General features: G+C 38.7%; 4 protein-coding genes and 1 long non-coding RNA gene across 6 annotated transcripts in view; 3 read left to right on the top strand and 2 right to left on the bottom strand.

Moving 5' to 3' along the window:
• Positions 1 to 57: 57 nt before the first annotated feature.
• LOC110045183 (EEF1A lysine methyltransferase 2-like) lies at positions 58 to 9065 on the bottom strand. The gene is made up of 6 exons (XM_020750781.2): positions 8942 to 9065; positions 6696 to 6761; positions 5153 to 5270; positions 3624 to 3728; positions 2028 to 2259; positions 58 to 517 (listed from the first exon to the last, which is right to left on the bottom strand). The coding sequence occupies exons 1-6, from the start codon at positions 9007 to 9009 to the stop codon at positions 417 to 419; spliced, it is 690 nt and encodes a 229-aa protein (XP_020606440.2). The 5' UTR covers positions 9010 to 9065; the 3' UTR covers positions 58 to 416.
• A 1-nt stretch (position 9066) lies between these two features.
• LOC110045113 (uncharacterized) lies at positions 9067 to 11110 on the top strand. The gene is made up of 3 exons (XM_020750716.2): positions 9067 to 9167; positions 9807 to 9986; positions 10435 to 11110. The coding sequence occupies exons 1-3, from the start codon at positions 9081 to 9083 to the stop codon at positions 10573 to 10575; spliced, it is 408 nt and encodes a 135-aa protein (XP_020606375.1). The 5' UTR covers positions 9067 to 9080; the 3' UTR covers positions 10576 to 11110.
• A 4534-nt stretch (positions 11111 to 15644) lies between these two features.
• LOC110045197 (uncharacterized) lies at positions 15645 to 17280 on the bottom strand. Its single transcript, XM_020750796.2, has one exon. The coding sequence runs from the start codon at positions 16976 to 16978 to the stop codon at positions 16112 to 16114; it is 867 nt and encodes a 288-aa protein (XP_020606455.1). The 5' UTR covers positions 16979 to 17280; the 3' UTR covers positions 15645 to 16111.
• A 573-nt stretch (positions 17281 to 17853) lies between these two features.
• Positions 17854 to 19457, top strand: LOC149101436 (uncharacterized). 2 transcript variants are annotated; one of them, XR_016203108.1, is made up of 2 exons: positions 17854 to 18255; positions 18728 to 19457. It is a non-coding gene; the product is annotated as an uncharacterized LOC149101436 (long non-coding RNA). The 2 variants fall into 2 exon arrangements; XR_016203107.1 differs by lacking the exon at positions 17854 to 18255 and adding an exon at positions 18488 to 18616.
• A 2993-nt stretch (positions 19458 to 22450) lies between these two features.
• Positions 22451 to 26901, top strand: part of LOC110045101 (uncharacterized) — a 4727-nt gene continuing 276 nt past the window's right edge. Inside the window, exons 1-6 of the mRNA XM_020750707.2 lie at positions 22451 to 22657; positions 23083 to 23366; positions 23979 to 24228; positions 24926 to 25235; positions 25832 to 25950; positions 26501 to 26684. Of these exons, the coding sequence (XP_020606366.1) occupies positions 22577 to 22657; positions 23083 to 23366; positions 23979 to 24228; positions 24926 to 25235; positions 25832 to 25950; positions 26501 to 26684 (1228 nt within the window). The 5' untranslated portion in view covers positions 22451 to 22576. The remainder of the gene's footprint in view (positions 22658 to 23082; positions 23367 to 23978; positions 24229 to 24925; positions 25236 to 25831; positions 25951 to 26500; positions 26685 to 26901) is intronic.

The raw sequence follows: 26901 nt of genomic DNA on the forward strand, positions 1-26901 counted from the left end.
ATTAAGTGCAATGATTTTTTCTAATTTCTCTGAAAATGATGCAAATAATATTTCAAGTAGGTCCTCATAAATATTTTATTTTCTTTGCCAGGCTTAACTGTTGATAATGCCTTCATTTGCCAAATTCTTTTTAAGGATGAAGGCAACATATTTCTTGTCACCGATAAAGCTACTCTTTGCAGTTAGTAAGGAGTAGTTGCTAGTTCCCTTTAAGAACACTCGAGTCCTGGAAACGACCTTGGGTCACAAGGGTGTATCGCTTTAGCCACCAGATCACCACCCCAACAGACCAACAACTTTATAAGTGTCTTTCGTAATGAAGTCTGTACTGCTGACAACAGACATGAGGTATTGCAACGTCTTCGGAGAATGTTCTTGAATTGGTCGCGAATGATCGCGATCTCTGTCGCTTGTCGTTACGTGCTTCTCGCTCTTAAGACTAAAGTTGTGACCGTGTTTCCTGACTGACCGCCAAATGAGAAGGAAGGGGCAGGAAGATCGTCTAGAAAATCAAATTCTGTAAGGGAAGCAAAAAAAATAAATAGAATGGGTAAGGACTGGTAAACCAAGAAAACAGACAACTGTGGACTCAGTCACTTCTCAGAGAGACTGTAAGTCGATTAGCTCCTAACTGGTTGAATAGGAGAATCTTTGTTTACAATATTTAGCTCATTAACATGAGTGATATAGTTTGTGATGGAGCTACAAATCTCAATATTGAAAGGGTATAACACGATTGACTGTCCCAAGGAATTTAAGCCTGATGTATTGAATACTTTTTGTGCGACGCGGGTTTAAAAATACAACATTTTACAAAGAATGTATGAGCTCATTAACGCTTTTGGCACCCAGAAATTTTGCAGTTTTTGAAAACCAATTCTCATCGAATATTACGCCCAATGAGCCAAAAATTCACCAATTACCAAGTTTCACAAGCTCTTTAAATGTTTGTAGTCAATTCGTGTCTAGCTTGATGTCCTCTCTGCACAAAGTTGTGTGTTAATGAGGAAAATGTAAATAATGACGTCAGCAAAGATTCTCCTATTGTGGGGGTTTCGCACCCAATTGAATTGGCCCGCAGCATTCACTCTCCCATGTACGCTAAAAGGAGCTACGTCATGGTTTGAGCATCTTGAAAAGTTTAGCCTAAATTTTTCAAGTTCATCGTTTGTAATCCGTGTCAATCTTCTCCATCCTTAACCATCCTTGTTCCATTATGGTTTATTATTATGTATCTGGTGTTTTCCTATTTTAGTAAACTATTAATAATAATAATAATAATAACAATAATAATAGCTGTGCAAATCTTTAATAATAATAATAATAATAATAATAATAATAATAATAACTACACTACCATGTCAGTCTTTCTAGTTTTTACAAATTAAAACTAATTGGGAACACCAATCTACATTACTCCATAAATAAATAAATAAATAAAATAAGTTTACAATCTAGTATATGTACAATAAAAGAAAAGAAAACCTATATAAATACAGTTTACAAAATCAACAAAAACTAATTTCTACATAAATAGCAATCCTTACATTTATATTGCAATACAATGTCTGACAGGTCGAGCGCCCTGATTTGATTTTTAAAAGCATTTAAGGAGTCGGCCAATTTAATAGAGTTATGCAGCTTCAACCAAATGAAAGGTCCCATATATCTTAACCTATTTTCAGGTCTCCTTCAATGTAAAGGTAACTTTGTATGTGGCCAAAATAACTCAGAACACTGTAACTGAGCTCCTTTAATCACATGACCCAATTTTCCAAAAGATGAGTCCCTTGGTGATAAATTTGGGAAATCTATCCAAAGCAAGCTCAAAAACGCCAGGAATTCTGCAAAATTTGGATTTAGGTTTTTTTTTTTTAAAGAACGAGAAATAGTCAGGTTTGCAACTTCTGGTTGGAACCTAACCACCTAAGATCTAATTGTCTTGGAAGCTAAATGACCAGATATCCTCAGAGAAGGGAATCCAACTGAATGAGATCTTTGTCACAATGACAACTGCTGATACTTACTATCTTTGAACTGAGAAAGGAGCTCAGCCTTTGTCCAGTTACAGGAGCATAAGATAAAGAGGCCATCAGATGCCAGTAAACTACACACATTGGTAATGTACTTTGCTCTGCAGCCCTCAGCATCTTCTGGATTAAGACTGATCGCATCATAAGTACCCTTATCAAGGCAAACATCAAACTTCCCTTCAGGGCACAGGGCCATGCTCTCTGTAGCACTCAACATGTCACAGACCTGTTAAGCATAAATAATACCAGTAACTCACCAGTAAGGAACACATTTGGGGAGATACACCCTAGTGTTTAAAATGGAGACTCCATCAAATACACCTAATTGCAATAACGTTGCCATAGAAAAAAGTAAAAAGCCAAATAGGAATTAATAAGGACAATTTAAATTTCCATTGTTCTTAAATACTGTACATGAATGAAAAATATATTTTTCATTCATGTCATTTGTGTACATTATATTTTTCATTCATGTACAGTATCTGAGAACAATGGAAATTTAAATTTGGCTAATTAATTCCTATTTCGCTTTTTGCCTTTTGCTTTTTTCCAAGAAAACGTGATTGCAATTAGGTGTAACTGAAAAAAATCTAGTTTTCATTAATTTTTTGATCCCACTTGTAAAACAGTTGGCAGCACTTGTGTCACAAATTACACCCAAAGGAATTCTGTAAAACAGTGTCCATTTATTGGAAAAGTTGTGACAAAAGAAATCAATTTTCAGAAATTTGCACTACAGGTCCACTAGGTTGTATTGCAATAATAATTATTAGTATAGGTAATAACATGAATGTGTGTGATATGCGAAATACGAAATGATATTATGAAATTCTCTCAAAACAAATAATTATCATGAGTAGTGTAAATCCTAGTCTCTCCACAGACCCTCTATTTTGTCTCAAGCTCACTGAGATGGCAATAAACTATTTTAATATTTAAAATCGCAAGGGATATGAATGAGCAAAAATGCAAGGGGGCGAGATAGGGAAAAGACAAAAATAGATCACCCACTTTGCAGTCGCTCTGGCATGCTTGAACAAAAATAACTCGCAGAAAAAAATAGAATCTCATAGTCAGAACTATTTTTCTTGGACAATTCTGTCCAAGGGGGAAAGGTGCAATGAGGTTAACCCTATGTAAAGCACCAACCCGTGAGACAAGGCCAGACCACAACACCGGGAACTTCATGCCCCACTCTTTGCGATAAGTGTTTGGGTTCTTTAACATCCCCTACTAACCAAGTAACACTGAAGATGCAGGAGATGGAGCCTACCATTTAAAGTCCTCAATTGCATGAGCTTTTATATGATTATTAACTTACTATGACTGACAAAATTTTGAATGAGCAGACATTAATTTGTACAGCAGTACAAATTGAAAATTGACAATAAATTGGCTGGTTGCAGCCAATCACAATGAAGTAGTTTTATTAGTCATATAATAAACATTATCTTCACAGGACATCTTAGGCTATACTTTCCTTGGCAATAACTTTGGACCAATGGGCACCTAAGAGTGCTGGGTCACGTCACTTATTTTGGGAGTTTCATATATTTTCTGAAAAAGAGCTTAATTTGTTAGTAAACACACCTGATATTTAATGTTCACTTGTTTATTTTCTGCAATGGATGAGGCTAATTGTATAGCACCCTCTGAATAATCCACTCCAACAAGGTTTGTGTAACCATGTTCTGCCTGAAAAGAAATAAGCAAACTAAGACATAGAAAGAAATTTTCACTTGTCATCAGCCACAACTAGAATAATAAGTGGTAACAGCTTAGAAGAAAACAAGTGAATATATGCATGGAAGTCATATATTTGAAGTGCAGAGAAAGATATGAAGACTGATCATCACAGTTATGCACACAACATAAGCACTTCGGTTAATTTCATGACTGCTTAAGTTGTGATTATAATGCTGATGATCAGTCTTCATATCTTTCTGCGCAGTTCAAATATATGACTTTCATACATTCACTTGTATACTTCACCATGTACAGGTATATTACAAACTCACAGTGTGACCAGCTCCTAGTTGGCTTGATAGCTCAGTTGGTAGAGTGCTGTGCTGGTATCGCAGAGGTCATGGGTTTGAATTCCGTCCAGACCAAAATATTTTTTCAGGCTTTTAAAATGATCAGTCTTCATAGCTTAGAAGAAACTACAAATGTACCTAAGGCCTTCTAAAGCCAAGAGAAACCCTAAACCTAAGCCTCATTACAAGTAACATGTTGTCAGCAAAATTAAAGCTGTTCAACAGTTATTTGATTTTCATAAAGTTTGTAAAAAGGCTTCTGGTAATTAATATTATTATTATAGCTTGATGAGGCAACAACTCTTTTTGAAAATCCTTATCATATTAAGGAAAAAATTGTTATGTTAAACCAAATTCTTGCTTCAAGAATTGATATAGAAACGGTATGAAAGACAGTGACAAAAATCCAATATTCGATAGGCAGTTTGAGTATGATTCCCTAACAAAACCAAACTAAAAACTTTAACAAAGCTTTCAGAAATTCGTTTGAGCAAGCTTTTATCCAGATGGATGTGCAGAAATCTGGTGGACTGATATTTAGGGAATGTTGTATTTTTCAAATCTTGCTCTATTAATTGTTGACTTGAACTGACTCCATAGCAAATATGGATGTCTACTTTTCAAATCCTGGGTTAAAGCAGGCATTTTAGTTCATTTTCTAATGGGGGTGAAGCAAAGGGATGCAAGAATAATAATTATTGATAGCCTGAGTCAGGAAAAAGAGGTGGTGTCAGAAGATGTGAATAGGCCACTTTGGAGTTGCCTTTTGCGTCTCTGTCAAAATGAGTCTTCTACCTTCATGTTCATTTTCATGCAAATCAAACTCATTTTCATATGAAAGATTTTGCACAAAGACTCTTTTTGAAACAGAGGTACAAGGTAACTTGGAAATGGCCTATTGTTCCTCTTTTTAGTTACCGGTATAATCATTGTAACACCTTGCGTTCCAGGTGACGGGAATCTGACACCAAGTTAGAACATTCCTTTGAAGTTAGTGGTAATCTTGGAAGCATGTTTAAGGATCTTAAAACATTTCTACTAATTTTCTGTTTCAAGAAATAAATTATAATGGGGTAACCATACCAGGTTCACAAGAAGTATGCCATTTCCACATCCTACATCTAAGAATGATGATGATTTTGTTATCTTTTCACAACTTTTTATCCATTTAACTATTCGGTAAAGGCTACTTTCTCCAAACCTATGAATGTGAAGAGTAAATATTAGAAGTTAAATAGGAAAGCTTCTAAACGGTCTATCCCCTATGTTACCAGTGTCGATTCCCATATAACCTGACACCCATCAAGTATTATAATGATAACAATAGTTTGATGGTGGTGGCAACATTGATTATAGACTATGAGCAGTCCCTCTTTCACTTAGTCTATCATGCTGCCATTTTTTTCTCCCAGCTTTCTTTCCCCTCACACATGATGGACCAAGCGAAAGAACAACTACATGTAGTCTACAATGAGTATTTTTTATGATGATGATGATTACAACAAGGAGGACAACAACGTCCACAATGATGATGGTGAAGATGATTAAAAGGAGGAGGAAATTCAGATTTTAAACACAAAAGATTTTATCTCCTACATTAACATGTTGATTTCAGAAAAGTTGCTGGAGGCTAATGTTCACTCTGGATGAACCTTTTTTGACCAAAGATTAAAAGGTCTTTACTTCTCTGTTTTTTTTTACATCGATGGGTCTCTAAGTTCCCAGAGGCAGGTTGTCCAAAACTATTTTGTGAAAAGGATTTCATTTGTGAAATTTTCAGTGTAATGACAAATAAAAATTCAAGAAATCATGATGCCTTTGCTCTTTAATTGTCATTATAAAAGCCTTCAATTTGTTTTCATCCCCAGACCCCTTACTAGGACTCTGCTCGCAAACGAGGTTCTTGCTCAATCCATGAGCTTTCTGTTTTCAATGATAGAACTGGCTGATTTGAATATGTTTTGCAGTGTAATTAGCCAAATAACATGCCTACGAAAGCGAAAGTTACGAAATTGGAGAATAGACTCAGAGATTGTTGCCGTTTTGCACTACGAAAGCTGAGTCTGCCACAACGAATTGTGATCCTGAAAACAATGATCAAGATGGAAGCTTCCAAGCCTACTGCCTACTAGCTCTGAGGAACGAAAAAAGTTTTGGTTAACGTTTTATTAGCTGTTAGAGAGTTACAGGTGTGTTATGTACTGTTCATGCATGGCTCAAGTTTTAAATTGTAAATGCAACTTTACTTGTCACTCTAAATCTAAACTGAGCATGTCTCAGCGATGTTGATGTCAGACTACTTGGTGTTAAGTTTAATCAGTTCCAGTTCAGAATGCATAGTTCAACCTCAGTGAAAGGTTATAAAATTTGTGTTAGCTATATTCTGTGACTGTATGCTTTAACCTAGCTTGAAATCCAGTAAAAAGTATAAAATAACAGCAATCAAGAATTATGTATTGTTTGTCGCAATTTTTTTATGGCCCATTTATTTACCCTAATGACCCAAACTTTTCATAAAAATGAATGGCCCATAATGTTCCGATGCCATGGGCCATAGGCTCATTTGCCTGTTTTGCCTTCCGAAATAACCTGTTACATGTAGCTACACGTACAATTAACATTTTACCAGACTTCTCCAACATCACCAGTGTCATTGAAGTTAACCAGTTCTTGTGAGTATGCATCATCCCAGCTAAAATAACATAAATAAAGAAATTTCAAATTAAAACCAAGAAAATTTTCTCCTATATAAGATGTACTCTTATACCCTTGCCACTCTGTAGGCCTTTCCACAAATATCTAGGTATTTTTGGGATTTTCAGAAGTTTCCAAGATATTTAGAAATATTAAGATATTTAGAAAATTATAAAGGATATTTGGAAATATTCATATATTTTGTGGGGCTTATGGCTGTATTTTTCCTCCCTATCAGGGTCCAAAATTGCGCTTTCCTGATCGCCAATGCAACTAAAAATTTTGCACTGGCAACCAGAATTTCACAACTGGTTGCCAGCGGGCGATTAACTATTTCACGCCACGATAATTATACAAACAATAACTTTGATTTTCAGCCAAATTGATTGAAATAAAATTCAAAGCCGCCCGCCAATTGGCCACTTTTTACCTTTCCGCTGCTTATAAAGTATAAAACCGATTTTCCTGTCATTAGAAATCTACCACAACGTTTCACAGTCACGATCAGTGCGAAGCCTCGCCGTTGTGTTTCTTCAGCAGTTTCCTGTAACATACGTATTGCAGACACAAGAGACTGTGCGTTCTTTGGTCATGAATATTTATCCAGTCGATGTGGTGTCCAAAGATGTTCTGCAATCTTTCCGTAATTTATTACAAAGTGGAGACGGAACATCCGCGGAGAGATTAGTTGAAGATTTAGATATTCTCTGGGCGTCTGTCAAAGTGGTCAAAAGATGATTTCAGCACTGGTTTGATTCCTGATGACATCCATTGCAAATATTTTGCCGGCAAAAATGGAAAAATGTACCGAGATGGACGGGCGGGAAGGAAACCATCCAATCAAAAAGTCGTCAGCTAAACGCAAGTTTCTACCCCCAATGGAAAGATGAATTTTCATGGAGGGTCTTGACAGAACGCGAAAGGAAAGATCATTTTGAACATAGAGCAACGAACCAAATGCGTTTTTCAGTCGGGTACATTTCTTCTCCAAAAGATAGAGACAAGAAAAAGTATAAAGTTGACTTGAAACATTTGGCAGTCACACGAAACTGCGTATATGGCCAGCATTTGATTCGTTTGTCATGGTTTTTCAGTGGTAAGTGTATAAATAATCAGCGTGTTTGAATTTAATCTTATTCATTAGCAGAAAAATCGACATTGAGGCCCCAAATGCATTCTCTTCGTTCTGATTCTTAAAAGAAAAATAAGCGACCACAATTTTCCATCTTGCTACCAAAAATTTTGGTTTGTGTTTTGCTGTCAAGGAAAAATTTTATTGACACTTTTTGGTGACCAAATTTTTCCCTATGGCGACTGAACAAAAATTTCAGTTGCCAGTTGGTGCCTGCCTAAAAAAGTTAATTTTGGACCCTGCCTATTCTCAGTTTTATGCCAGAAACAATCCAGTTCAGCAATTTCCCACTCAAAAAATGAATTCCATACCACTAAAGTGCTAAAGGCGCAATTTTCGAAAATGACTGCTGCTGGTGACATTGACGCGTCTGAATCTTCTTCCTCAACTCCTACTACTGTGAGAAAATTTTGAAAATCTTGGCCCAGGTGATTTTTATGACAAAAATTTTGTGATATTTAGGAGATTTTTTTGAGAATTTCCAGAAAGATATTTAGGAAATTTTACGTCATATTTGTGGAAAGACCTACCACTCTGTCATAATAGATAAACCAACAGTACAGGTATTTCCTTAAAATCTCAGCTATTAAAATTGCTTTATGAATGGGAGGAGTCCTTTGAATTCTGTGTTGTTAATAACAGCTTTAGACTTAAGATACCACAGTTCTTGTGTTGCATTATTTGGGAAAGATCGATACTTTACAACACTGGTAGCTCAAAGCCGCGCTATCAAACTCAGTTAAAAAATACATCCAAAAGCAGTCTCAGTCAGTCTTCATTTTGAAGCACATGGAGATTATGACAAACGACGATAGCAACTTTTCTATTATTATGTTTATATTAGTAATCCTGAAGAGCATGGATTAGCGTGGTAGAACTCAACAATTTCTCGCGCGCACAGAATTTCTTGTGTCGCATGGCCTGAGTGTAAGTGTAGATCATGAAGTATGAGTCTCCTCACAAAGCTACGACGCAAAATCTATTTTAGCACTTTCTCTCCGATCTTTTACAACATAAGTACACGTCTATTTGTATTAGAAACTTACTACTCCTTTGTTCCGAGCTTGGACGCTGGAAGTTCCCCTGAATCTTCTTCAGCTGTTCCGTCCGCCATGTTGGATTTAGGCGCAAGCTGTCATCAGCGGGTTTCCCCAACTTACCGTGAGAGACTGGTTGTTATCAATAATGGCGGATGGACTGGAAGGCACAGCTCGTGAAGAAACAACGACTTTAAGCAAGAAAATATCAAAACGAAGCCTCAAAAGACTACAAGTACGTGAAAATATGATGTCAATTTATGGATCTTTCCAGAATCATCGAAATCCATGGATGAGATAAGGACAATCCGACAGTATAAAGAATTACAACTGTACAACCCTAGCTAGGGTCCCTTTTTAGACTGACCAAACCTGGATCCATTGATTGCCGTCCATAGTTTGTCGTAATCGATCGCAGATTTGACCGAATTCTTGAAGACTGGTTGTGGCCGAAATTCTGTCTTTTGAACTGCTCTTGTTCCTGGTTTTGACCGGGGTAGGAGAATTGTGGTGGGGGGTGGACTTTTAAGCAATTTAAGGCTTACAATTTTTCAGGACAGAAGAAAAGCCCTCAGGCCCCTTTCATGAGCCTTCCAGTACAGAAAACTGTGCATCTTTTCAATGAAGGGGATTGGTGCAAAGATTTTATTGTTCTTAACATGACAACACACCTTTCAACCTGTAGAAACTGTAAATATGAAGAGTCTGGTCATAAGACATTGAGATCAACTGAAATATTAGATTTGGGGTAGATATTGAGAAGAGCTTATTTTTAGAGGAGTTTTACAGCTTGGGTGTTGACATACATGTGGTTAAGAAAACCAACAGTATAATCATGCTTTCCTGACTTTCCTGGAACTTTTGTTTCTTTCAGACTGAAGCTGCTTCAAAGTTGAAATGCAAATTATGTCCCAACAAGAAATTTAGCTCTCTGAAAATGTATGATGACCATATGATATCGAAAAAGCACAGAAAAAATGAATTACGGAAAGATACTGTGGGGGTTTGGGTTTGCCAGGCCTGTGATCTAGTGCTGAGCTCACAGTCAGAGTGGGTGAGTATTGTATGTTTTGAAGTTCTACAGGTAATCAAAATGTAAACCTAGCAAAATACATTTTGAGTTAGTAGGACTTTAAATCAGCAAATGTGGCATCTAATCAAATAGCATTATTTGACCTTTTTTCTGTATATTCTAGAGTGAGAAACATTGGTGGTAACCAGCTCGAAAGCCATTGGTTACTTTGGTTACCACGCACAATATCTTTTTAGTCTTTTCCCTACCCATATGTTACAAGTATGTCTCTTTTTTTTTTCATGTGCTATAATACTAACTTAAGTAAGCACTGTAAATAGTGCACAATAAAGATGTTGAGATGAGTTGAATGAGCTAATGTTCAATGTAAAGGAGAATTCAAGACATCTGTTGAATGTGGTGCAAAGTCTGATAATAATAGCTAGTGAATTACTCCCTTAAAGTGTTTTCTTATCGTTGTGATCTCTAGGGAAAGCATCTCTGTGGTCGTAGGCATCATGAAAAACTCAAGGAGTGGAGTGTAACACTGTTTCCAACTACTTATCCAATCACGGAACGAGAGATAGATCTCCTGGATGACTCTCATTATGAAGAAATAGAAGATGAATAGTGGATTGGTGAATTAATAACTAGCAGAGTTCAAAACTCAGATGCAAGAAGATCGAGTGAACTCGTCAGTCTCAAGATTGAAATTTTAATTCCCCTTACTTATTATGAGAAATTTGGTTTCAATATGTAAGGAGAAGTATGGTATTGATCGTTCTTGGAGATGCTGGTGATGGATTGTACGTTTGGGTTGCGACGAAGTTGCGTTGAAAACAAAACGGAAGGAACGAGGACGACCGCGAAGCTAGATTCCAAATGGAGAAAAAAAGAACAGTTCTTTCCTGGAAGTGGTGGCACTGAGCACTGAGCGAGGGATAGACTGTATTTTGAAGCTGCTCTTGTTAGAACTCAAATTGCTACCATAAACTGAAAGATGAAACAGAAACTGAAATAGACATGTAAATAAAAAAATAAATTTAGTTCGAAAGTAGTTTGCGATTAGTATGATCTATGGCGTCACGCTGTCAAACTTCCTCCCATAGGTCCGGTTATGTGGAAGTATGCTTAAATTGACAAATATAGTTAAATCATTGCACTGATCTCTGTTTCCGATGTTTTCTGTACCCGAGAGGCGAACTCGATATCTTCGGAGTGATTATCAACTTCGACCCAGGCAGTGATATAAATATCCAAAGTCACGAAATAATCTCTTAGATTTGTATGGCGAGGTCCAGCGCAGAAAAATCGCCTCAAAACAGCACGACTAGATTTTTTCTCTTCCTGGAATCCCCATTTCGAAAAAGCCATTTCTGATTTGACCGTGACACACGTGAACCGCTGTCGCTGATGGACGTCATCAGGTGTAAGATAGTTGTATACGGATTGATATCAATACCTTGTGCAAGTTACAAAAACATTTAGCACTTTTAAACACGATACATCCCTTACCAGATTACAAGACTCAAAATCGAAAATGTGGTGTTTGTTATTTTGTTTTCTTGGCGCACCTGTAAACTAGCTGGTGCGTCCGATTGACTCTGCTTACCAAGTCTATGGGACGCAGCGTTACCATAGTTAAGTGTGCAACCAAGGAAAACACACTATGTCTTTGTGTTTGAGTGGAAAGTAATCCCACTGCCTATCATGACCTATGTACGACCGCAAAGGTAGCAAAAACTGAAGGAGGAGTAACAAATTACATGTAAAATATTCGGCCTTGTTTTGTTGTTCTTGTACCTTTATTTAGCGGGGCTTTAGGCGCCCTAATACGATTCACGCACCATGTTGGCAGGTTATTTCTAGCCCGATATCCGAGATTATTTCCTGTGGCTTGTTACATGGCTTGACAGGGGATATAAGTTTATTTATGCCGATATTGGATACTACATGTAGTCTTATATTATTTCAGTTGCGAGAGCCCTTGAGATGGCTTTTATCGGATTTGCCTTTTTTGCCATGTATTGTTACAGCTGGTTCATACTGGAGAGGACTTGACAAAGCTACCGAGTTATTAATTTCCTCAGCTTTAATAATGGCTCTCATTTCAAATCTTTGACTTTCTAACAAGGTTCGGGCTTTTCAAAGATGTCGACACACATGCTTGTCAGCACTTTCGCTCCTTTTGAACTCGCGCGGCCATTTTTTCCTCGAGGTTTTCTTTCGCGTCACGCACGACGGACTAAGCGAAAGAGGGACTACTCCCGAGTCTACAGAGGCTTAGAGGCCTGTAAAATGTTTTCTTTTGGGGTCTTCATGACATTGAAACTTCTCAAGTTTCTGTAATCCATCTTCTTTGTGATAGTCCTTTCCTAATCCCCAGCCTGGAGGCATAAAACGTCATTTCTCTTTTAACCTTTACTTATACACAAGACCTCGTTTCTTGTAAGATCTTTTTTACAAGAATGTTAAAGCTGAAATTAACCCAAATTTTGAGAACATACCATCATGAACACATTTTAGATTGAGTGCCCGTTTGTTTTGACAAATTTTGAACTGAATGACTATATGAACTCTGGTAAAGTCTTTAAAACGTGAGTCCGATACAGTCTAGATTTTTAGTTTAAAATATTTGAAGATAAATTAACGATAAGCTTGCCTTATTGCATAGTTAATTGTGGTCATTTCAGAACATTCTCGGTTGTATGATCGACTTTGAACTACGGAGAAACTTAAACGAGTGGAAATGGTCACTATGAACATTGATTTCAGAATGAAATGGTGAAAAAAAAAAACGTTAGCACGTTCAGTGTCAGACCGAAAATTAAACCTTCAATTACACACAAAAGAGTGGACACATTGACCTGTGTACACCTGTCTAACCTCGGGCAATTGATCTGATAATTGTTTCATCAACAGAAGACAATGCAAGGCGCCCAGGACCAGGCGGAGCAGGGAATGCCTTCAGAATTTCTCCATGCCGGGTCTACAAGTACAATGTATTTTGATTGGTTTAAACTTCAATGGAAATACACTTTCAGGCTAAAGCTACCAGAAAAAGGGCCGACACGGAGGTGAAAGCCGTTATGTGAGCTACATTATGCCCCGACAAAGGATGAGGTTTTCGAATTTGTTTAGTCCGGGACAATTTATAAATTTTGACATGTAGATGGATGCATGGATGGTAACACTGAATGGTATTTTGATCTATTTTTGCTTATCTCTCGTCGTTTGATAGGATATAAGGAGCTTCCAATTTAGAGAGCAGATTAAGCAGTGCTCGAAAAAAAACTTATTAAAGAAGGATGAAAGAAACTGATAAACTACACAGGCCTAGAATTTGGATAAAAAGGGAAGGCCAAGTTCAAAGATTTATGAGGGCAGTAAAATTCTCAACTTTAGCAGATAAAATCCGTCTCTTTTACGTGTATGATAACTAGGATATTATTTTTAACCAGGGCCTCAAAATAAACAAAAAAGAACTTTGTAGTATATGTCAATCGATATTCCCCAGGGGATCGTCACTGCAAGCCAGCTCCATAGTCCCGGGGCGGGGGGTACTTCCCTAAATTTCGGATAGGGGTATGTCGCGAAGGGTCTGAAACTCTGACTCTATTTAAGCGGGATGAAGCAAATGAAAATCGGTACCCTATTTAAGGCTCGAGAACCTCAAAAACCCTACCCTATCCCGAGGCACATACCTATATAGCCCATATAGAGGAGTACCCCCCTCCCGGGCAAAGTGAATAGTTTTTCTTGGTTGTCTCTTCTGTTGAAAGATGTGCTTGATGTATGAGATGAAAAACTGCACTGGTCTTCATACATAAATGCTCCCCATGATTTGATTTTGTAACCCGGCACAATTAAAAGACAATCATCTTAACATTGACTGACTGTAAAATGTCAGACCACAAGAAATTTTGGAAGGGTCTTTTTGTCCGATCACTGAGTTAAGGCGTCCAGAATTTTTGGGATTTTCTACAAGCTCCCTTGTTGCTTTAGCTGTTAGGCTAAACAGAGCTTTCACGCCTTTGAAAGGGAATTATAGGTCAAGATAACAATTTTAAATACTTTCGAAAGCCGCGACCTTACATGTTACAGGTACGCTTTCTGAATATGTCAAAAGCATCACGCTGAAACGTTTTACGCACCCTCTAAAATATGCTGAATTTTAACTGAAAATTATACCCAGCGCATATCACCTACATATGATTACAAAATCTTTCGTGTTGGGTGTTATCTGCCATCAGTTACAATCGTACACATGACTCTGTGAAACTCTGCCGGCATATTCGTGCCGGCATATATTGTATTACTATAAATTTGAAAATTTGAAAAACAATGGATGGAATGAAGGAATATTTTGAGCCTTTCTTATCATCTATGATGTTGTTATCAGATCAACATCGAAAATAGATCGAGTTGTCAAAATAAAACGCCTGATCACAGGCTAAAGATTCTTTAAGATTATTTTCCACGCGGGGGCGGAGGGGGGGGGGGGGGGTTACTCCCTTATATGGGTTATATGAGTATGTGTAGCCCCGGTACATGGTTTTTTTTTAGCGGCTTTGGTCAGAAATAGTGTGTCGATTTTGGTCTCAAATAGGGTATCGAAGTTTTGGTCAGGTTATAAATAGAGTAGCGAAAATCGCAGATTTTTGTCATAAATAGGGTAAGGGTTTTGGCAAGCAGGCCGCACATCCCACCCAATTTTTCTGGGAGTACCCTCCTGCTTTGTCCACTAATCAGTTACAAACGACTTGATTTGAAACATGTTTTGGTGAAATGGCTCCCTAGTGGGCCCACATATAACTTTCAGACATATACTGATTGGATATCTGCGTGAACAGACAACAGACCCAAAGACAACAGACAGACTAGCTGAGGAGACGGAAAAAAAAAAACATAAAATGAAGTCTCCAAATTTGCCCTGGAATCCTTTGAAGCAGTTCACCTAGACATTGCACTGATTCAACTCTGATAAGACTAACGCTGCGATGCACTATGCAGACATGACATGCAACACAAAGCATGGTAAGCACGGACTCTGCAGAGGCGGAATCTATTGTCTGCATAAATTTGTTTTTTAAGAAACTAAGACTACATGTGTAACAGAGGGTGGGAATATCTTGATATTGACTTCATGTAGCTGTAAGATTCTCGATACTAACTAGCCAGCTTGCATAAGTCTAGTATTTCCATTAACAAATTACGTTTTAAGCTTGGGTTTGTGACAGATCTAAACCAGTTGTATAGAAGAGTTTTTGCGGCTGCGGTTGGTAATATTTTTATAAGTGCTAAATGCCCGGCCAAAGGCTACCTTGAAGTTCTTGTTGCATACTTCGGTCAATTGGTTACACGCTAGCTTATCGAAAAACATGAACTCTTGTCAGTTACCAAGACCAGATCATTCATAAGTGGATTACAACTGTGAGAACGAGACTCTCAACTTTCAACTTTTCCAAAGGCAGACGGGCAGACAGTCGTAAAGTCGTCTGGGAAATTAAGCGCACAGAATTACGTAACTCATTACGTAACACAGTGGTAAACAGTCCGGAAATAACCATGTGAAGTATCAGCGAAAAGGTCTTCTTTGTTTTCAGTTGCTGATTGTTGACAGAAAAACCACAAACACATTCTTTGTTCCGCTTAATAAGGAGTGGTCTGTACAGTGTTGGTTGTCATAATAACAATAAATTTTTAGAGAAAATATGGACTTTATTGCATGGTGCAAGGGTCTTCTACAATATTTAACATCTTAATATTGTTAACAACTTGTCGTGGCAATTGAATGTCCTACATGCTTCAAACAATATGCTCGCTCTTCTTCAAACTACGGCGAAAACTATATTACTTTTCTCGTTGGTTTTCGTCGATTTCGTATTAAAATACATACACCGGAAGTTGTCTTGGAAACGTACACCAGAGAAAACAAATATATATATATCTGTGAATGGTGAGCTCGGAAGTGGCTATGTAAAAACATATTTACACAGAAAGTAAGACATTTAGAATAGATAAACTTTAACAACAAGGGGTTCGCACTTGGAAAGCTCTTGACGTGTTGACTTTGAACTAGAAACATCACATGACATGTTTATGTTCTTAAAAATAAGAGTTTCGCAGTTTCAATAAAAAATAACGAGTTTAGACGTGATTTTTTTTCACATTTTTACAACAAAAGAAGAGTTTTTCCTCGCACGATTATGAGTCTTCCTGTGCTTGGCTAAATGATCAGAGCGAGAAAACCTTTTGTCGCATAAATCACAAATGAATGGTTTGATCCCGCTGTGAGAGCGCTTGTGACGAGCCAGTTCATCCGATCTCGAGAACCTCCAGTTACATCCTTTCCACGTACAAGCGAACGGTTTTTCTCCAGTATGGCGTCGTATATGCGCTTTAAGATGCGAACTCTTTGTATACATCTTACTACAGCCCGGAAAACTGCACTTGTACTCCCGCGTGGGCACGCGACGTCTCGCGCGCTCCGCGCGCACGCCCGCCTGTTTGCTTGCGCCTGGCTTGGTGAGCGGGAGGCCCATCACTGCTGTTTGACCTTCTGGCCCTGGATATTGATATCGAGTTGCAAGCCCTTCCAAGTTATCAGAAATATCGCTGACTGCATCGCTCAAAGAGGCTGAATCGCTGCTGGAATCGCTGACGTCAGGGAGCAATAAACTTGCCGACATTACGAGGTTATCTTTCCCGCACGTGCCCTTCTCGAATTCAAACGTTTGCTTGTAGTACGAGTTAAACACTGAGGAAATGAGGTGCTCCTTCAGCTCCCCTACCTCATCGCAATCTGGTCCCAGGAAGATGTGTTCATCCATAGAGTCCACAATGCCCTTAGAAAACAGGTAATCAAGGTAGACATCTACTGGACACGATAAAGTCATCGAGTCAACGTGTTGATCAAGCATACCATCTGTGCTGCTCTGCAAATATCCGCGTAAAGGATATTGCTCTTCTAACTCGGTAAAATCCAAAGCGCTTGCATCCATGAATTCTTCAAACAGCAGTGCGGAATCCATATTTGGTTGTTTCCGGGATGCGTTCTCGTCGCTGCAAAGCAAAGTTTGAATTGTTTTTTCCTGACCCGTTCAAACTTTCTCTTCCCAGTGCGAGGAGCGCATGTGGTGTGTTACTCTGACTTGATGGGTTTAAATACCCAGTGGTCGTTAGCTCGCTGAGTTGATTCTATTGAAGCGTTTCTATTGGCTTAGCAAACTATCAACTAGAATCAACGCTGATAAGTATCTAACAGAAACAATTCACTTCCGATCACTTGATTGGTCGCAGACTTCCAATTCGTAACAACTTGGAATTTTGCTACGAAATAGAAAAGTACACAAGTTTTGCTACTTAAGATTTATCCTTTGACCTTGTGACACGGATTCCTTTGTTTCCTTTTTCATGCCGAAACGTGTCTTGCTGCATTGTGAAAGTGCTAAGTGTTTTGTAGTTGCTTTACCAAATAAAAACACAGTCATCGAAAACATTGTCCAGATTCCTGTTCCAGCAAGTATTGTTGTGGAATTGACTTAATTAAAATTTATAACACTTCTCAGTAGGTGCGAAAAACGGATCAGTGGTGTGAAAAATTAGTATCAGCCTTTATGCTGTGGTATCATCTTATGGTACTTTAGGCAAACTGAATTGTTCCATCTCGCACAGAGGTCAGAATAGACATTCGTGGTCCTTAAGTGTCTTAAAACTGCGTTTCCTTGCACCCTTTTATTTATCCAAGTCAGTTTCCCTATTGAATTGATTTTAAAAAAATCCCATACGACGACACACTTTCAATTTATCTTACGACTGAAATAATTGGATTTGCATGAGTTTTCTTGAGTTTACTCAAATTCCTCGTAATTTATAAAGCCCGTAAGCAAACAAAACAACTGTTATTTTTGTTGCTCTCGACACGCGCGTCGATAAACGAACGAAACAGGTCTTCATAATTCCCGTGTATCATGACTGAACGCGCGATACGGCCAGTGTTCGTTACATATGTATCGAATCTTATCGTCTGGTTTCGAAGAGAAACTTCACGTGGCCGACCATTTCAATGACTCAAAACAGGAACCTTACTTGTCATCACTCCACAAATGGTTCACTTCTACTTACAGTGTGTTACCTCCCTGGGTTAAACGGACCTAGCGATGTCTATGACGTGAAGAAAATCTAAAGATAACAAAGTGTTTCCAACTTGGGTTATTTGGTCAACAAATCTCTTGGGCCTTGACGTCGGCACGCGAAAAAAATATTGAAAGTTTAAAATACGTGATGCAAAACGACATTTTGTCAGTTGGTAAGTATAGCGTCATTAGGCAGATATCATGCTAACACTGAAGCTTACGCTGACATAAATTTCAGATGAAAATTCGACAGATCCTGCATATTAACATACAGGCGATAGTAACATCATGTTGAGTGTTTTAAAAACTTTACAGTTCCAATGTAAACAAACAAATCCTCTTTACCAGCCACCTTACATTTGTTAAAACACCAGTAAGGAGAATTTAATATTATATCAAGCCTCCTCTTTACCGCTGATATCAACATATAGATTCTCTTAAACATTAGACGTTCTAGTTGGGAGAATATATTTCCTGTAGCAATCATGTGACCTGTCGGTGTGCGGTTATAATACTTTGGCGAGATAATCAACTGTAAGTATGCAATCTTGTCTGGACTTGTTCCAGAGTTGTTGTTGAGTCTTTTCTTTTCTTTTCTTCAGCTAACCTAACCTGCTTAGCACACGTTTCCTTTCCATTTTCCAGGCCGGAAGATCGAGCAAACAAGTCACAAACGAGCGCGTCTGAATGAACAAAAAGCGCAGAGAAGTCGGCTGGGGGAGAACAAAAAAAGAAGGAGAAGCACTCGCTTGCAGTTTCGTTCCCTTAGCGCGGTTTTGGAAAAGAACGCCTGCTAGGCAAGCTACAGCTAACCTGATTTCCTCAACTCCTCTCCTCAGAATTTGTGCGGCGTTGTAAAACCTGATAGGAGGGTTTTCTCCTCATCGGTGCTTAAAATATTTCGTGTCGCACTCTCAAGCTTCTTGTGAAGTCTTTCGCAAGCAGCCCAAGCGACAAACTATATGTCCTCGGCAACAAGATGAAATAAGCTGGAAACTCTGTATGCCTTTAGTATATAAAAGATGAAGGAACGCAATATAAACCGGATTATAATGAACCTTTTGATAAACAGCGAGAAACAACATAAAACGAGCACTGTGATATTGACAATAGATACCGGGGTTTGAGAAGGTGAACCCCTAGACATAACAAGGGCGATGTTTGGATAGTATCACGAGACAGCTCTATCACAGCAACCGGGTTATCAGTCAGTTATAGTACTCTTGCAAAATGCTTGAAAAAAGAGATAGAGAGACCATTTGATTACGCGTGAATATGAATTAGACAACAAATGAACAGGAATAAGCAATATGGTTTAAAGAACGGAGCAAGCCCGGTTGAGAACGGAGATGAATAAATAGATCGTCAAGACGTGGCTCGTTTTTCAGCAATCCTTATTCAGATAGCTACCTCTAATTCCTTATATTTTTTCAAATTCAATATGTCAACGTTTTTTAAGAAATTCTTCAAGATTCACCTATGTACACTGTACATGTGTCAGATGTGTGTGGATCTACGTCAATCGAGTAAGACGCTCTCCATACTAGGATGTCTCTGGTTGGAAAACGCAGTAAAGCTTGTTTTGATCCTTTTATTTAAATTACTGGTGGATGAAACAAATTCGCGTAGATTCAGAAAGGTTTTTCCCCGGGGCTTTTCAAGGTCGGGGAAAGCGCACGACAAGCCAGTGGGAGGGTAGTGTAGGGAGGCATTTTGCTTCTTATTTTCCTCACTGTCCTGTGATCATGGATGAACGTGGAAATAATTCCTCGGTGCAGCTTGTAAAAGTCAGGACGTTTTCGTCTTTTTTATCAGCTGCACGATCTAAGTCTTTTTTTGTTCACGTTTTGAGGTGGAATTGCATAGAAATGATCAAGATTCAACGTTAAAGTTCGTGACTGTGGCTAAAATATTTTTTTCCGGTGTAGCAGATCGGAAACAGAATTTAATAAGTTAAAAGTCCCCTGGATAGAGAGACTTTTTAGTGCCAGGGATGAGAGGGTAGGGAGAATAAAGAGAGGGTAGGGACGGAAATGGATCTTTCTCTCTCTGTTAGTGGGGTGATTAACCGGCAATAGAATGGGGGAAATGCGCAATGCCCAGACGGAAGTAAGCCGATTTCTTAGCCCAAGCGTGAATGGTTTGGCCATGTATTTTCTGCGAGACATGTCCGCATTCTTATCGACTTCTTATCGCGCTTATCGCGACAACGACATGATATTCTGGATCTTTACCTATTGTTCGGGGTCACGCGTTTTACACGTGACATTGACCAATCCGCAAACATTTGGATTTGAGTTTCACCTGAGGTCATTATCATGTGCATTTAGTAGACGATCGGTCCACAAGCCGGTTGCTTTACTTTTTGCTGTTACACCGCGCTGACGAGACCCAACCAAGGTCGAAACAGCTGTCCACGGTTGCAATTCTTGGCTTTCAGTTTGGACTCTATCATGTCGTTGTCCCACTATGCTTTCTACGTGGTAATCAGCCTTGCTTCATTGTTATGTTTCTAGTTTTGGCTGATCAGATTTTTTACAGATCCTACGTATACCGGTAGCATTTTCGTTTGCGGTCCCTTTCATCATTTTGTTTAATTTTTGTTTGTTCGTGAAGGGTCTTAGAAGACGCTAAATGCAAGTTAAAGAACATTTTGAGTTCCTGTTTTCTAAGGTATTCTAACGCATTAATAAATAACAAAAATTCTAGCGTTTTACATTTCTCTCTGACTCCTAGCGCCCCCTTCAGCGATAGCTCCTCTTTTGACCTTCTCGGGCCACCATTTTAATGCCACGCATATACTTGGAAATTCTGAAACGTCCTCTACAACAAAACGAGGACCCCTGTCAAGCTTAAACATCGTGAAACGTCAAGTTCTTAGAGGGTCTTACATCTGATGAAACTAAAACTTCAGTAGGATTGGTAATCATTTAATTTAGGAAAATGATGATGTCACATGAAAACCGGCAATAGAAGAGGACAGGGGGGGGGGGGGGGGGAGGTGTGAGAAGAAAATAGATGACCAGTCCCAAAACGTTTGTCCCAGGTTGTATTTCAGGAAATAATAACGATAAGATTTTACCGTTACAAATATTATGAAGTCCTCTTATGTGATTATTGCAAAATATGAAATCCAGCCAAAATATCACTTAATATTGAAAATAAAGAAAATGTTATTTTAAGAGGAGGCCTCCAATCACCTAGTTTGGGTTTTCCGGAGCTGGAGGGTCCTCTGGAGAATAAAGGTCTAAAATACATCTAAAGCCTAAAATACGTTACATTAACACACATATATGTATCATACAAAAAAATTATTGATGTAAAACAGTAAAACAGTTCAATTTTGTTATCACAGCAGTTTCTTCCTGGCTAGGAAAGGTAACAAAAATGGTCTTTATTAAATATATAATTCAAAACACTCGGTTGAATTTATAATAAAAAAGGCGCAATAAATAGACAGGTATAAATACATGCAATGCGATTAAATCTAAGTAGAAAAAAGGAAATGGCTTAAAATGAAGAGTAATATTAAGTAGGATAATTGCCAAAAGCTAGGAAACTGAAACTAAACCCGGAACCCAAACTTTCCACTCCCGCAATGGGAAACGAGTCCTTAACTACGATAAACATCATTTATTTCAGTAGCAAAATATTTCTTGATGTGCCGCAGATTCTCAGTAACAACATGACAGAAATCACGGTAATCGAGATTTGTATCATCATGTTTGGAATTTGGAATACCCAAATTCTAAATTTAATATCGATGCATGCACACTTCATTACACCGCTGTAACGAGTTCAATACAGCTCTTCCATCGGTTATCCAGGTAAACAAATCACATTTTTTTGTAGTATGGGAAAGTAATATGTCAAGTGCCAGACGGAAGAGTTAAGAATAGTACAGTCGGTAATTTATTTTCTTAGAACAGTTTTGCTTTATGGTTTACTGACATTAATTGTATGCCGGATTGCTAATCAGTTTAAACATGTCAGTGAAAATAAAGAGAAAATTAAGACTGGCTAAAAAAAATTCTTCAGTAAGTGTCTCAAAATTAACCACCGATAGGTCTTTGCACTAAAAGAACACCGAAAATTATTCCCATACTCTAAAAGAATATATGATGTTAAGAGGGAAATGTGAATTTCCAATGCTAGTTTTTTTCCGACTATTAACTCATCTGTCGAAAGTTTCAGTTTCAACTGCCCAACGCTTTTGAACTTTATGTCACGAGATGAAGGAAACAAAAACATTTTCTTTAAGGAGGAACGAATAACTGAGCTTTAAACTGATTATTTTTCATTTTCCTCGAACACATCTTTGTTCAAGGTACGTAACAGAAATTGTATTATTTTCAAACATGGTTTACATTGGTTCTGGTGGCTATGACGCAATTTTTGGTTTATCGTAAATCAAATTCGCAAAGTACTCTTCTTATTTAAAACAGTATATTTGTTCAGTTTCTCGCTAACTGCTCTAAACGAAACTAACACTCAATGATGACGAGGCGAACCAGGAAGCTTAAGTTAACCAAGATTTTGCGAGCCTGGAAACGAGATTTTAAGCTTCATTTAAAGGTAAACCAAACGTTAGATTGTAATGTGAACGTTTCCCAGATTTAATTTGAATCACAAGTCACTTTCCATTGAATAACGTAAATGTCTTTTGTTGACGCGTAACCCCTGGACAATAATTTACCCAATAAACAAGGTTAATAATACTCATCCTTCGTACAACCGGCGGTAGATGGGCTAAGAAAACGTGCCCTATTTGTGCATGAGAAATACAATATATTATCTTAGAAAAGATATGTAACTTAGCTAGCCTCGCCTAACTCAGAATAACCATATATTTTGTCCCCACTTCACAACTAACACACACTTAATAGGCAAATAAGTTTATTTGAGGAGCGCCTGGCAAGAACCAACCCTAACGCGATATAGATATGTAGCTTAGCTAGCCTCGCCTAGTTCAGAGTAACGATATCTACTTCTCGTCTCAGATGACGCAAGATTCAATCCGGGCGTTTGTTCACGAAAACTTTGGCAAGGATTACTTCCCAGTCTATCACGGCCAAACTAATATCGTTACACCATTGGCGCTAATCGTGAAGCGGAAGCGGGAGTGGTGGAAGCGACCTTTTGGTAAAGCGGAAATGATCATTCTGGGCGGACTGGAGAGTTACATCGTTGACGAGAAGGAAAATCACTTTCACAGTTCTTCAGAGTCCAAACTTGTAAAAGAAAGTAAGAGTTTGCAAAAAACTGAGACAGGAGAAGTAAGCAGGTACGTATTCTACGCCCGGGGATGGGACAGGGGTGCTTGTCGCACCTTTTAGGATTACACAAGCGGTTTGGTTTCTGTTTTGGTGTTGAGCCTCAAAAGGTCCAAAGCGGGATCTTTAGCGGTACCTTTAAGGAAATCAAGCAGAAAAATATGAGAGGGGACAATGTGTTGTTTTAGAATTGGTACCTCTAAATTAAAGGGAGAAAAAAAAATTCAAGCCACGCCCACAAAATAGGATCTTGGTACCTTTTAGGGGTTCTTTTCAAAATTTCTGGCGACCACCCCCGTCCTTTTTGTATGGGAGTCTCCTCCCGGATTCTACGTCGCTTATTTTATTTTCATGGTTCATACGTCGACAGTGTAAATCCGCTCCAAAGTGCTGAGGTTTGTTCTCGTTATTTTGTAAATTCTTTCATCGGTGATTGTATACCAATATATTATGGCTTGTAAATAGTTCTTAGCTTGCACACGTCATTTACGCTTTTTATTTACGGTTATTGTCAAGTATGTGGCTAACCTCGCGATTTCAATTGCAAGCGGTATTATTTTTAACGTCATGATTATTTGTATCTCTTGAATAAAGTATTGTACTGTATTTGTTCTATGCCACAGGAATCTCGATATAGCCGTACAGGGCCTGGACAATGCGGGAGTAGAACTGAAGTTCAGCGACGTTCTTGGTGACCTAGAACTCGGACAGCTGACTGAAGAATATTATAAGGATGCAGAGCTCCGTGAAATATTATTAAACACTGCGTTAGATCCCGAAAAAATGGCGTCTCTAGAAGGTCATCATCTGCTTCTTGTAACGTCAGTGGTATATAGCACGAAATTTGTTTTGCAAGGCAGCAGAATGCATCAGGTATTATGGGTTACTCAGGCCCCGCTCACACTAGGCCGGAGGAATCTGAAAACGCAGCTTCATTTCCCCGGTTAGGTCTTCAAGTTCCTCCGGCGTAATGTGGACGGAGTCAAAGTTAATTTTTGTCAACGTGACCGTTTACGTCAGTCGGTAAACCTATACCTAACTGAGCTAGCCTGCGTAGCTTGGCGGTTTTTAAGCAATTTGGCGGCCCTAAGAAAGCAGGATAACATTGTAAATCAGCAAACAGAACTGAGTTGTTTTAAGAGAAGGATCGCTTATATCGCCTCTTTTCCCAGTAATTTGACTGTGTTTTGTAACGCTTTTTATACCATGCCATAGAAAATAAGCTCGATGGTATCACACCTAGTCTTCCCATTGCGCGCTGCATTGATCGTGTTGGCATGGTATAAAATCTTAGTGAACACTTTCTCGTGGTATAGAGGTAGCGGTAAACGGTAGCCATGTTGCATGGCAGAAACAATAGGTTCTTTTTCCTATGGGAAAAAATGATCTTTCCAATGCAAAACGTTTTCATTGGTCCTGCCATGCGACATGGCTGCCGTGCAAAACGGAATATCCCAGTTGTCGCTTGCATTTTCCTGCAATACACACGAACCTTTAAATACAAGTGACTCGTGGGATATTCTATGGTATAACACTCCAAATCGTTGTATAACTAGTATTTGTTTTTCAGACAACTTTTTCGGGGAATATCCATACACCTCCTGAAGCGTCGCCGTTCCTCGGCAATCATTCCTTGGTTCAGGCACACGTTACTAGGAGGTCTGTCCCTCCCCCAATGGTACAAAGATTGTCTCGCGCTCCGTTCCTGTTCAAGTTTTGCCGTGTGGTCTACGAAAAAGAGCGCAAGGTGTTACGTCTACAAGACGGGGAATTTGTTGGCAGACATTTTCGCAGTGCTCGCGGGGGACCTAGCGTTGACTCCACGATACCCGACGACGAGGCAGTGTTGCATCTTGAGATGGAAGAAACTTCAGTTCAAGGTAAATACAAAGTGTGCTTGTATAGCTCTCGCCGGGAGCTCTCGTTAGATTACAGAATACACTATTTGGGTAAAGTACGAGCCAAAACAAATTTAATGCATTTATCACGAGCATATAATGCAAGTCACGGGGCCGAATAACTTAATTAGTTAACGCAAGAAAAAACATCGTAAATACAAGTTTGATCAACCATACAAATTAATCCTGGCCAAACGGACTCGCACGTAAACGCAAGTTGAAAACTTTGGTCTACTTGAGACTCCGTTTGGCCAGGCCTGCGTGTACTTAAGTGGACTTGCGATGACTTGCACTCACTTTGGTTGAGATCAAATTTGCACGCAAGTCGAACCAAGTTTTCATTCACTCGTATCTTTTCATGCACCTGGGCAGAGACGGGCAGTGTGAGAGGAAATTTTCCAACAAAACAATCGACAATGGCAACAACTAGGCCTCAGGTTCGCAATAGCTCCTGCGGGAACATCGCAGGCGTAAGTCCAACAAGATAACCAACCTTGGCAGTCCGCTGCACTGTACTTCCAACAATTTTTGTCCTTCTTCGATGAAAATTTTATGCTAATAATTTTCTTTTCATGCAGATGGAAATCCTTTAACAGTGGAAGATTTTGCGGGGAAAGTTGAAGACGTCAAAAAACTTCTAGTCACTGAACAAACCAGTGCTCACCGAAAAGAGCTCATTTTGATGTATCTAAACTGGGTAAATATTTAATTATTACACCATGAATACTAACAACAAATGAGAAGTTGAAAAAAAGGCCGCGCCGCTACGTTCGCAAGCGTAAGAAATATTTTTGTCAGTGACAAGCCCGGGAAAATATTAAAGGCCGCGGCAAGGGCGGGAAAATTAAGTATCCCAGTTTGTCGTATCCCTTTTTGTCTCCTGATTGGCCAAAAATACAGCTCCTGATTGGTTTCAGACGTTCAAGGGGGTCTGGATAGGGTTTAACTGATAGTTGAGCAACCTCGTTCTTAGCAAGGGAAACAACCATGGGAACGAGGTTGATAGCTGAGAACAGGCTAGGGTCAGAATTGTGACTGTCACGCGCTTTTTGTATGACAGCTTGGATCAGATATCTACAAAAGCTGAAATTTTGTCTGAAAGCTGAGCAATTCCCAAAAATTTAACTTAATACTGCAGCACTTCCTAAAACTCACCCGGAGAGCAGGAGTGTGAATAGGGAAATTGCATAACTATATAACTAGAACTACGGAAGTAGAATAAAGGGTTGATTTATTTGTTTTCTTAGTTTAAGCAGATTTTGACCAAAGACAAAAAACAGTTCCTTATTGAGAGACCGCTGACCAAGAGTGATTGTGAATTTCTCCTTAACGTTGGTATTACCGCAAGACCAAAGCAGCTAATGCTAAGAGTGGCTTCCGCAAAGAAGGACCTCATTCAAGAATATGGCATCTTGTTAAAGCTCCTTAGTGGTAAGAATGAAATGAAATAAAACAAAAATTCCTGCGAAACAACATTAATTGTACGCCAATCAAACAAGGAACTCAAACCAAGTCTCCTTTAAATTGGGTAATTTGTAAATTGTTAAGTTTAAAACTGGCCAAAACTCAACTTGGAAAACTATTTTGCTTTTGGACGTCTTGCCCGAGTTAGCCTGCAACAAAGAAGAATTTAGCACCCAAAAATAAT

The sequence above is a fragment of the Orbicella faveolata genome, unplaced genomic scaffold (assembly GCF_042242905.1).
Source record: "Orbicella faveolata isolate gen_17 unplaced genomic scaffold, um_ofav_v1 contig_4, whole genome shotgun sequence".
NCBI classification, from domain to species: Eukaryota; Metazoa; Cnidaria; class Anthozoa; order Scleractinia; family Merulinidae; genus Orbicella; species Orbicella faveolata.